The sequence below is a fragment of the Typopeltis vanoorti genome, chromosome 25 (genome assembly GCF_054136105.1).
Source record: "Typopeltis vanoorti isolate ZY-2024b chromosome 25, IOZ_Tvanoo_1.0, whole genome shotgun sequence".
Classification (NCBI taxonomy): Eukaryota; Metazoa; Arthropoda; class Arachnida; order Uropygi; family Thelyphonidae; genus Typopeltis; species Typopeltis vanoorti.
Window position 1 is genome coordinate 9,169,812 of NC_143573.1, and position 13,151 is coordinate 9,182,962.

Here is a 13,151-nt window from a genome sequence, read left to right on the forward strand (position 1 = left end):
TAGTTTCTACAAACATTCAGCTTGGAAATTAATACTGGATTTCATATCCACTCTGCCTAGGTAATTTTACATTGCCGAAATGAAGCCTTGTGGCTCTTTCTTTAATAATTATTTTTACGCACCAACTGAGAGTTCACTTACAAAAAATACATTTCGCTGACATTTTGATTTCCTTAGTACTGAATGAGAGTTTTGCTCTCTTAAGGTTTCTGCCTAGTCTCTGAAGAGAACCAACCAGTTCAAAGCAGCTGTCAGGCCAGTGAAACCTTTACCAAATGGACTAATAAAAGGCGAATATATGGATGCTTGGGCAGTGCCCATGTCTTTTAAGTAGTCCAAGCTAAGGCAACATGGGGATGCTGAGGACTGTATTCTCAAACTCTCAGGTTAACTTACAAAACCTTCAAGCATTAACATGCAGAATGCTTACAAGTGATAATTTTGAAAATATAAGCATGTAATCATGCACAACAATTGGCAAATATACATGGATACTTTCAATGATTAGAATTCTGATTCTCAATTCATTGACAATATGTTATACATATGTGCTGTAAAAATAATCATATTAAAAATTCTGAATATTTTTACGTATTAATTATGCTTGTTAGTTTTGTTTTCATACACGCAGTGTCTGCACTTGTGATGTGCTCGTTATGAAAATGTTATATTAGAAGTAACATGTAAAGAAGTAAAAAAAATTGATGTACTTACTAAACTGAATATTTGTGTTACTTATAAGAAAGTTTGTTGTGGTTTAAAATTGTTGAATTTTGTGTTTTGTGAAAGACTTTCTCTTAGCGCTAATGGATACAGCGAGTCAGCCATTTTATTGCAGTGCGTATTTTCTGACTTTTGTGGAGTGCGCATGCTCCCGGAGAGGATTTGATGTGTGATTGACAGCTGACAAGGAAAGCGTTGCGTATCCAAGTAACGGTTGTAAACAAGAGAGCGTTCGGAAGTTTTTAGAACACTGGCCGGTAAATATTCAAGTTGGAAGGAACTTGATTTTTTTTGTGTGTGGCAGTCGGAAGAAATTTTATAGTGTATTCCGAAAAAGGAATAGTGGAAATAATAGGTTTCAAGGAGGAATAAGTAATGAATAAAAGGGAATCTTGAAACTGTAAGTTTTTTAAAGTGGAAAAAGTTAAGACTGTCATTTAGTATTGTGAATGAAAGAAGAACTTGTTGCTTACATTCTAAAGTGAATGTTTTTCTTAGAGAAAATATTGATAAGGAAGTTCTATAAGTATTCAGGATGCCTGAAAGTGAATGTTTAGAAAATATATTGATTAAGAAGATTTATAGGTATTAAGGATGCCTGATCTGATGAGTATTGCTACTAAAAGGAAACAAGATTTAGTCAAGAAGACTTTTATGTGTGTTACATTGATTGAAAAGGATCCTGAAAATGAAGTACAGAGCTGTATAACTTCTGGAAAAGAGCCTTAACAGAAAGAGAAAAAGACTATGAACATTTTTTTGTGATTGTGAAAGAAAACGTGTTTAGTCTTAAGAGTAAGTTTATATTTTTAAATAAGGCCTTGGACCCATATAATCTGTAGTTATAGTTATGTATTATTGCTAGAAGTGTATATATATATTGTTTTAGTTTTATTAAATGTGTTTATTTTGTACTTGGTTTTGAGTCAATGATTAGTTGGATTCTGAAAGAGAGAGTTAAAGTCATTGCACCAATTGGAGTGAACTTTTGTGCAATACAATAACATATAGGGACACTCGGAGTCAAAATAAAAATAATTGTTAGCAAAAGAGATTTATATAATAAATCACCTCATAAGTATATAGTATAATTATTAACAAAGGCACAGCCGGTAGACTAAATATTTAATATACTACATAAATATATAATAAATATATAAAAAAAGAGGGGATAAAAAGTAAATATATAAAAATAACAGTGCTATTTTCTATAAAAAAGCTTCTTTTATTTATTTTTTATAATGATTTATACTTGAAGTCCTTTATAATAAGGATGAAACTAGTTATGTTTGTTAAACATATTACAGCAAATTCTTTTAATTCCTTTCTGGCTTTAATTATAAATTTTTACTTATGTTTGCACACTGACAAAGTTTGTCTTCTACCACATACAGAACTCATAGGAATAGAAATTAATTACAGTTAATTTTCTTTAGCACAGCAATGTACCCATTGGACTTCTGCTGGGACTTTTTTTGGTACAGGAAGGGTTGACACTCTCTCTTGTGCATAAAATTGCTCTATAGACAGATTTAGATTATGCTGTTTTTCTGTATTTTTTTCAGGTTAGTTTTCCTCTCCCTACCTGCTTCCTATAAAAGAAGAAAAAATCTCTTGCCTTACTGATAGAATAATAAGAGCTTACCATATTTCTTTGATTACATAAAATTTGCCTCTGTATTTTTATGGAAAGCAGCATCAAATATTGTAGCCATGTTACTTGATCAAAGTCCTCAAGAAAACTGCTTCATAGCATGGAAAAAACCTTTCTACCAGCTATCTGTTTATTCACTGTTTTTCCAAAGATTGAATACTGCTCATGAGCTGAGAAAGACATTTTCTGCATGTATTATCCTGTTAATTATTTCCATTAATTTTAGAGCAAGAAAGTGTTAACTTTGTAAAAACCCAATTTTTAAAAGAAAAATCAGTCAAAATCTCAGTATACATAATAACATGATGTTGGACAGAAATCCAATAGGTACAATGCTGTGGTAAAGAAAACTATCCACTATGAAAAATTGTTTCTTTGGTACCTATGAATTCTCTGTAGTGAGAGTTGGCTGTATTTTGGAAGAAACTGTTGACATAAAAGTAATGATGTTGGGATTATCATAGTATTGACATCCCCTTCTTTCCGAGAGATACATGCCAAGAAATTATGATGTTCCAATCTCTCCAAGATCAATATCTACACAAAATAACATTATAGAGAAGTGCCTTCTGCACTGACTTTGTGGCCTACATTCAGGTAGGTGACAATGATGTGAATGTTATTTAATTTTTAATGTTATACATATGTGCTATCTTCTATAAAAAAGCTTCTTTTATTTATTTTTTATAATGATTTATACTTGAAGAAGTCCTCTGTAATAAGGATGAAACTAGTTATGTTTATTAAAATATTACAGCAGATTCTTTAATTTTCCTATTTGTAATGAATGACTTCTCATTCATTACAAAAATTTAGTAAATCAAATGTAAATTTCATTTGCTAAATAATTTCAATAGCATGTAAGAGGCACTTGAAAATAAATGATAACTAAACCCTGTCATCTTCATTAGGTGAAAAACAGTAAAAGCTTTTTTTTTTTTTTTTTTTAATCTGTTAAACTCTAGTACATTTGTACTGTGGGTAGACTCGGGATTTTTTTCTACTTGTTACTAATTTTATTTCTATATTTTTATTTAATTTTGCATAGTTCTAGAAACCTGGCTCTAGAGATCAAACATCTCTAGACTCAGGACTTTTTTTAATAGCAAATAATTTGCTATTATTAAAGCTCATCATCATTATCAACAATAACCAAAACATGAACAGAAAAGAAGTGGAACAACTAAGATATGGACAACAAATATTATGTCAGCATAACTGACAAAAAATATTCTACTTCATCTCCTGCCTAAAGACAAACATAAATGCCCACAGCAAGACTATGGACATACAGGAAAATTTAACATCTGCCACACCGACAATGAGTTCTGAGAATATGTTCTAATATCAGAATTAGGAGAACATCCAAGGATATTATGTAAAAGTTATACTGTATTTGTCAAATAGCATAATGATGTTATATACTTACATGATCCCACCAGCATTCACTAAAATTGGGCAATTGGTGCTCTAATGTATATTCCAAAACCTCAAACATAATGCTAGTCACCATACACAGCCACCAGTCTCTCATCATAAGAGTCTATGGAAACAAAAAATGTATTAGTAATGAATATAAAACAAAATGAAAGTTTCAAGAAATAACAGTCATCAATACAATAACAAAAAAATAGCATATTTTCTAAGGTGGTAATAACATCAGACAAATTATTCTATTTGCCATTAAATTTTTTGCTATTATTAAAGCTCGTCATCCTCGATAACCAAAGCACAAACAGGAAAGAAGTGTAGCAACTAAGATATGGACAAAAAATATTATGTCAGCATAACTGAGAAAAATGACTACACCAGATAAAATTCTTTTTCATCATCAAATTCCTGATATATATCCTCAGGGGTATACAGGATACGAGAGTACTACATGAAAAAGTTATTAACAATTTGCAAAGTGTTGATAACTTTTTCCAAATTAATGTTATCTGTCAAAACTCCAACATTATTTGATCTTATATTTCTGTCTTCTAAAGCACGTTTTACTGTATCAATCCAGCTACATCTTGGTCATCCTCTGAGTCTTTTCCTGCCAATCTAGGAAAGAACAATTGCTTTACTAATCTTTCCTCTATCATTCTGCTTATGTGACCATACTACCTGAGATTAGCACTACTAACACATTCCTGAATGCTAACAATGGCGAGTTCTTTCCTAATATTGTCATTTTTAACATGACACTGCCATTGATCAAGTTTCATTTCTAACCCAGCTCTCAGATCCATAAGTTAAAATTGGTGTGAACACTGTCTTGTATACATCTAGTTCAGTGTTTTGACTAATTTCTTTCTCATTCCATATAAATTTATTCAGCTAACTTCAAGAAGTTAGCTGAATAAATACCATCCAAGATTTTTACTAATTCTGTTGTCTATCTCCATATTTAATTTGCCATGTTCACTAAAAACTGTGCTTAAATAGCTGAACTGTTTTACTAGTTCTGCATGTTCTCCATTCAGGAAGCAGTTGATGTTTGCAATGTTTCTGCCTATTTTCACTGTCTCTGTCTTTTAATCGGAGATTTTCATACCAAATTTATTACAACAGTTATTCAACTTAGTCAGGAAATCTTGAAATTTGTACTGGATTTATTTAGAACATCTGCATAAAGTAGAGAGCTGAGATTAGCATCACCAATTTTGATATCAGGTTTAATACCACTTTCCTTCATTATGTGATTTATATAGATAATAACAGTGGAGATAATGATGACCCTTGTTACACACCTGATTTAACATCAAAACATCATTCTGTACTGCCTTCAATTCTAACTGCTGACTTACTGCTCAAATAGACACTATGTATTGCTTGATATAATGTCTCGCTTATACCATATAAAACTGTAGTGTTTTGAACAGCTTTCCTATTGACACTGTGCCATATTCCTTTTCCAGAAACTTAAATACAGATCTAATAAAATTAACTAACACCGAGGGATTATGCCTGTATCGTAGATACAGGCATAATCCCTCAAGACTGGTTACAGTCGACCTTCATCATGCTACCTAAAAATTAAATGCGAAAACTTGTAATGACTATAGAATGATCAGCCTAATGAGTTACGTTCTCAAAATGTTTCTGAAAATAATTCAAAAAAGAATATACAGAAAATGTGAAGACACCATCAGTGATACCCAATTCGGCTTTAGAAACGGCTTGGGAACAAGAGAGGCCCTTTTCTGTTCTCAGATCTTATTTCAAAAATGTATTGACCAAAACAAGGTATATTCATTTGCTTCATCGACTTCGAAAAAGCATTTGACAAAGTCCAACCTGCTAAAATGATTGTACTATTAAAAAGAATTGGATTAGATGGGAAAGACATCAGGATCATTGAAAACTAATATTGGAACCAAAAGGCATCTGTTCAAGTTGATGACATTATTACAGACTCCATTAACATCAAACGAGGAGTAAGGTAAGGATGTGTGCTGTCACCTCTTCTTTTTAACATCTACTCAGAAGCCATATTTCAAAAAGTCTTGGAAGGAAGAAAGGAAGGGATTAGTGTAAATGGCGAAATCATCAGTAACATCCGATATGCCGATGATACAGCTCTTCTGACTGACAATATTCAGGATCTTCAAAATCTTTAGGAACTAATAAATGAAGAGAGTGAAAAAATGGGATTAAAAATAAATATCACCAAAACTAAATTCATGGTCATAAGTAAGAAACCAATTCTTAATTTAGCACTTTCTTTAAATAGGAAACAAATAGAAAGAGTGGCAAAGTTTAAATATCTCGGATGCTGGTTAAATGAAGATTGCATTCCAGAAATGGAAATAAAAGTTAGAATTGAAATGGCAAGAAAAAATTTTCTCTTGATGAAATCAACACTGTGTAACCGCAGTTTAAACTTAGAGCTTAGAATACACATGATTAAATGCTATGTATGGTCTGTACTGCTGTACGGTGCAGAAACTTGGACCTTAAAAACAGCATCAATAAAAAGACTTTAAGCCTTTGAGATGTGGTTATACAGACGAATGTTAAAAATCCCATTCTTCTTCTTCTTTGAGTGCCATCTCCTATCAAAGATCGGCGACCACCTTGGCAAATTTTGAGCGATTCTCAGCTATTCTGAGCAGTCTCTCAGAGTTCATGCCAGTCCACTGTCTGATATCTGCCAGCCAAGATTTTCTTCATCTTCCTTGTCCTCTTCTTCCATTTATCTTCCCTTTTATAATCAATTGAAGTATCTTATATTTTTCATTACGAAGTAGGTGACCAAGATATGCAGTTTTCCTTCTTTTTATGGTATCTAAAAGTTCACGTGATTTCCCCATTTGTTCCAGTACTTCCTGATTGGACGTTTTTCCTGTTCATGGGATTTTTAACATTCGTCTGTATAACCACATCTCAAAGGCTTCAAGTCTTTTTATTGAACTTTTAGATACCATAAAAAGAAGGAAAACTGCAAATCTTGGTCACCTACTTCGTAATGAAAAATATAAGATACTTCAGCTGATTATAAAAGGGAAGATAAATGGAAGAAGAGGCCAAGGAAGATGAAGAAAATCTTGGCTGGCAGACATCAGACAGTGGACTGGTATGAACTCTGAGAGACTGCTCAGAGTAGCTGAGAATTGCTCAAAATTTGCCAAGGTGGTCGCCGACCTCCGATAGGAGATGGCACTCAAAGAAGAAGAAGAACTAACACTGAGTTTATTGGTCATAAAGATTTAATACTACTAGTCACCTATTTGTTTCACCATGTGAACTAGTAGGTGACTATAGTATTAAATCTTTACGACCATAAACCCAGTGTTAGTTATTTTTACTACATTAGTTTTGTGGTCGAAAATAACATACTTATTATTAAATACAGATTCTCGTTATATTCCAAAGATTTCTCAACTATTTGTCTTAGAGTGAAAATCTCATTCTGACTACCTCATTTGGCCTGAATCCAGCTTGTTTTTCACCAAGCTTCCCTTCCACAATTGTTCTTAGCTGTTTCTCAATTATTCTTGCATAAATCTTACCAGAAACACTCAGTAGGGAAATACCTTGGTAATTCTTGCATTCAGTTTTATTTCTCTTTTTATAGATAGTACTGAGAACTCTATTCCAATCACCTGGAATTTGGTCATCTGACCAGGAATTTTGAATTGCAGTGCAGCCCTGTAAAACTTTTATACTTCCATATATGAGCATTTCTAGCTGAATATCATCTATTCCAGATGCCTTTCCACATTTCAAGTTTTTGATGGCTGTTTTCTACTTCAAGTATGGATATGTATTCCTGATTGCATTCCTCTTGAGTGTTTTCTACCACTGTGCTGACACTGTTTCATTTAGCAATTTTCCTTCCATTTCTAAGCTTTCTCAATAAATGCCTCCAAAATATTTTGCCATGTTCTTGATGTTTTTCTATATTCTCACCAGACGTTCCATGACTTTTGTTTTAACTAGTTTTATACTGTGCTTATCTTTGAAGTTAAATTGTTCATATTTGGTATAAAGTATTAAAACTAAGAACTTTTATTGTTAAAAGACCATAAGATTTAATGATTACAAATACAAAAAGCCAACAAGTTTCACTAGCCACTGTCTAGCATTTTCAAGGCATACACTTTAGTAACTGCTAGGCTGTTACATTTGATAATTCGTGTTTGATGGCACGCATGCGTTCAAATGCTTCAGTCAGAATCTGGTACATGACCACGTGTTGTGTAGTTTTTCGCATATTGTAGTTCTGTTGAGCTGAGAGAATTGACGAGATATTTCCATATGTGTTTAAGAACAGCACCTTGATTTCTATTTAAATTATTGCCTGTGCACAGCACCACTGCTCCTTCTTTGAAAGTTCTGTGTCTGTAGTCATTTTTGATGTAAGGCATAGAACTGTTTTTCCAATCTATAACGTGATTTGATGTTGAGAAATGATGAGCTAAACCAGATGTGATGTTTCTATTGTGATTGACATCCCCCACGTTCCTTCTGTCTTATTTCAGAACTTCTTGAGGTGTGTCCAATGTAAGACAGGCCACACACGTCCATGGAATTTCATATACTCCAGGAAATTTGAAGAAAGGTACCTCATCTTTGGGTGATCTTGTCTCTGATCGTGGTAGTTGGTTTAAAAATTGCTCTGATGTTATGAGCTTTTAACATTCTCGCCAATTTTGTGGATACTGAATTAATATATGGAATGACAGCTGTGGACACATATTGGAACTCCGTTCCACGTTGTTGGAGGTTGTCTTTAAAAAGCAATTTGTTTAAAATGTTAGAAGGGTATCCATTCAGAGATAGAGTGTTAGCTATTTGTGACAGTTCTCTCTATACATCTCCTTCTTTCAAAATAGACCTTAAGACTCTATTACAGAGAATGATGCTGTGTTTTTGTGATCTATGATGGTTAGACGAATATTGTAGATATCTACCTGTATCTGTGGGTTTCTTGTAAATGGACAGTTGGACATTGTTATCTTCTCTCCTCACCAGTATGTCAAGAAAGGATAGTTCTTTGTTCTCCTCCAGTTCCCTAGTGAATTTGATCTTATTATGTTGCGAGTTGATTTTATTAAGAAACACGAGAAGGTTTTTCCATGATATCCTTCCAGATGATGAACACGTCATCGACATATCTCCACCCAATCAACGGTTTAGGTGAAATGGTGGAAAATATATCCTTTTCAAGTTTTTTCCATAAATAGGTCTGCGCATGGTGGTCACAGGGGGCTACCCATGGCTAGACCTTCCGATTGTTTGTATACTATGTTATTTACTTTGAAGAAATTTGATTTCAGGCAATGATGAAACAACTCAGTGATGTCCTAAGAGAAGAGATCTTTTAGAATGTTGACCACCTCTATGACCGGAAGAACATTAGTGAATAAGGACACTACATCTAGACTAGCCATAATGTCCGTTTCTGATATTTTGATATTCTTGATTTTTTCCACAAATTGTTAAGAGTTTTTAATAAAGAATTGAGCTAACATAGTTTGGTGGACATTCTATTTCTTTTTTTCATACAACTGACAGTATGGACCTATTGCCTCTTCTACTACTTTGGCAAATTTTACTGCTTCTCCCTTCATCAGGGTCAGCCTCTAAGCAATGCTGCTTAAAAACGTCGATTGTACGAAAAGTATTTTCAAATTGTTTCTATGAAATCTCTTTGGGCTTGTCAGTGATTAAATTTTCTTCATATTTTTCAGGATCTTCCCATTGTGCATCTAAATTTAGCAGGTCGGAATCACTCAATTTCTCAGAATGAGGTTTAATTAACTTAGATTCATTTGAAAAGCCTCTAAAATCATTTGCACGCTGTGGAAGAATGTGCTTCCAAACGGCTTGCATATTGCTAGCGATAATTTCATTCGACTTTGCGACTTTATTTTATCAGAGACTTTATCAGAGAAATCTTAGCCTGGTTAGGCTAAGATTTCTCTGATTTGGGCCAGAGAAGTCTTAGAAGGCATTCGCTTCCAAAAAAGGCCGGTTTCATCAACATTAAATATTTGTGGGTCACAACAATCCCTCTTCTTCCAAAATTTTCTTCAAAATCTCTGAATAATTTGCAGCAACCTCCTTATCTGCACTTGTAGCTTCACCTGTGCTTAGAATATTATGTAAGTTATTTCTCTTTATGAAATGCTCAAACGACTCAGCACTAGCATGAATTCTTCTTCTTTTCCATCACTGATAGTCCTTTCTTCCAAGGTTGCAAAGAGATTTAATGCTTTCGATTTAATAAGGTCAGTGCTTAGTAGGATCCGTTTTTGGTTACAATCTTTGATCCATGTAGAAAGAAGTCTCTCTAATTCAATCATTATAATACTTTGATTTCGAGTGCATGCATGAAGAACTTGAAGTAGCCTTATCTTTCTCTTTGTATTCAGCAGCTTTACTTAAAACTGCTCTTATAGTTGATTTACCCATTTTTGTGTTCTTGTCCTATTTTTGCTCTGGACTCGCCTTGTTAATTTTTCTCATCATAATCAAATTCTTGACATGTACCCTCAAGGAGTGTACAGGATATGATAGTACTACATGAAAAAAATTACATCATTACTAACTTCCTATCTACAATTTTCCTCCAAATCAGTCTGTTACTTGTCAAGACTCCAACATTATCAGATCTTATATTTCTATCGTCTAAGGCACTTTGTACTGTATCAATCCACCAATATCTTGGTCTTCCTCTGGGTCATTTTGCTGCCAACTTGGCAGAGAACATTTGCTTTGCTAATCTTTCCTTTCCCATTCTGATTAAGTGACCATACCACCTGAGATTAGCTCTGCTAACACATTCCTGGATGCTAACAATGTCAAGTTCTTTCCTAATATCCCCATTTTTAATATATTGCCATTCCAGCCATCTGTTCATGACCCCCTAATCTTTCTCAGGACTCTTATCTGTGATCTCTAGTCTTTGGTCAAATGTTTCATGTCTAACCCAGATCTCAGATCCATAAGTTAAAACTGGTTTGAACACTGTCTTGTATACAGCTAATTAAGTGTTCTGACTAAGTTCTCTCTTATTCCATATGAATTTATTCACTTGACTTCCTACTATACCAGCTTTATTGATTCTGTTGTCTATTTCCATATTTAATTTACTATCTTCACTAAAAATTCTGCGTAAGTAGCTGAAATGTTTTACTTGTTCCACAGGTTCTCAGTTCACAACACAGTTGACATTTTCAACGATTCTGCCTATTTTCATTGTCTTTTTATTGCTGACCATCATACCGTATCTATTACAACAGCTATTCAATTTAGTCAGAGAATCTTGCAGACTTGTAGTGGATTTATTTAGAAGTATAATATCATCCGCATAAAGCAAAGAGCTGACATTAACATCTCCAATTTTGATATCATGTTTAATACCACTTTCCTTCATAATGTGATTCATATAGATAATGAATAACAGAGGGGATAATGTACAACTTTGTCTAACCCAGATTCAACATTAAACCATCTTCCTGTACTTCCTTCAATTCTAACTGTTGACTTACAACTTAAATAAACACTAAGTATTCCTTGATATAATGCCCCATTAACACCACTGCAGCATATTGAATAGCTTCTCTCTTGGCACCTTCTCATATTCCTTTTCCAAATCAACAAAACTTAAATACAGATCTTTGTTATATTCCCATGCTTTCTAGACTATTTGTCGTAAAGGGAAGATCTGATCCTGACAGCCTCTATTTGGCCTAAATCCAGCTTGTTCTTCACCCAGCTTTTCTTCCACAATTCTTCTCAATCGTTTCTCAAGTATACTTGCATAGATCTTGCCAGGAACATGCAGTAGGGAAATACCTCTGTAATTCTCACATTCAGTTTTATTTCCCTTTTTATATATGGTTACTATGAGAGCTCTACTCCAATCATCGGGAATTCGTCCCTCTGTCCAGGCTTTCTGAACTGTGCAGTGCAACCACTGTAAGACTCTTATACCACCATACTTCAGCATTTATGGTCGAATATCATCTACTCCTGCTGCCTTTCCACATTTCAAGCCTTTGATGGCTTCAAGTATGGATATGGTTTTACCACTGTGCTGTCATCACTGCTTGTTTCATTTAGCAGTTTCCCTTTCATTTTTGTCCTCCCGTTTTCATGTCACCTTTATCATCTCTAACTCCTTTTACAGCACTCTTTCCTCCATTCCTAAGCTTCTTCAACAACCCCCAGAATATTTTGCCACCTTCTTGATATTTATTTTCTATATTCTTGCCAAAGTCCTCCCATGACTTTTGTTTAGCTAGTTTTACACAGTGTTTAGCATTCTTGCATTTGTCTCTATATTCTCTAAGAGCACAAGCTGACTTATTTGACATGAACTTTTGGTATGCTTTCTCCTTTTCCTTCACTGGCTCTTTAACTTCTTGTGTCCACCAGGGAGTTCTGATTTTTTTATCCTTACAGACAACCTCACCACATGCCTCTCTGGCAGAATCAATCAATGTTTTCTTCAGAGTTTGCCACTGAATCTCCAAGGTTTGATTCCTGTTCTCAAACTCATTCATTTTTTTTTTTCAATAATCTTTCTGTATTTTAGTCTACAGTTCACATCTGAGAGCTGCTCAACTTTTATTCGCTTTAAAACTTTCTTACATGTTATTCTTTTCAATATGAAATTCAATTTTATCCTGCTCAAGACTAAATAGTGATCACTTCCAATTTCAAATCCTCTGTACCCTCTGGTGTCCTGCACCAGGGAGAAAACATCACTATCAACAATAACATAGTCAATGAGACTTTTCTTATTCCTTGCCTCTTCTCTCTGTGTGAATGTGTGCACATTTTTATGTTGGAACATGGTGTTAGTAATAACCAGTCCATGTCCTGAGCAGAAATCCAACAGATATTTGCCATTATTATTAGCTTTGCTCTTTTCTCCAAATTTTCCTAAAATATTTTTGTATGTCTCACAATCATTTCCTACTCTGCTATTTAGATCCCCAAGAAGGACCAACTTTTCCTTTTTCATTGTGTCAGTTGCTTTTTCTAAAGCCTCAAAAAATTCCTCCACTTCTACATTAGTAGAACCTTCTGTGGGACCATAGGCACAAATAAGTCTCATTGTCCAGTTCCCCATTCTCATATTTGCCCACATTACTCTACTTGAGACTGACTGTCATTCAAGAAGATTAGCCTTGTATTTTGTGTTGAATACTATGGCTACTCCTTCTTTTCCTTGATTGTCATTGCCTGAATATAACATTTTGTATTTATTGCTCAGAAAGATCTCACCAGTTTTGGTCTTTTTTGTTTCAGTCACCCCTATTATGTCGAT

At 34.0% G+C, this 13,151-nt stretch overlaps 1 protein-coding gene across 2 annotated transcripts in view; it reads right to left on the reverse strand.

Moving 5' to 3' along the window:
- The window catches only part of LOC150092522 (phosphatidylserine synthase 2-like), a 227,124-nt gene that overhangs the window by 45,070 nt on the left and 168,903 nt on the right, over positions 1-13,151 (reverse strand). For both annotated transcript variants that reach the window (XM_090414516.1, XM_090414515.1), the window contains one exon: positions 3,807-3,920. In XM_090414516.1, the coding sequence (XP_090270642.1) occupies positions 3,807-3,920 (114 nt within the window). The remainder of the gene's footprint in view (positions 1-3,806; positions 3,921-13,151) is intronic.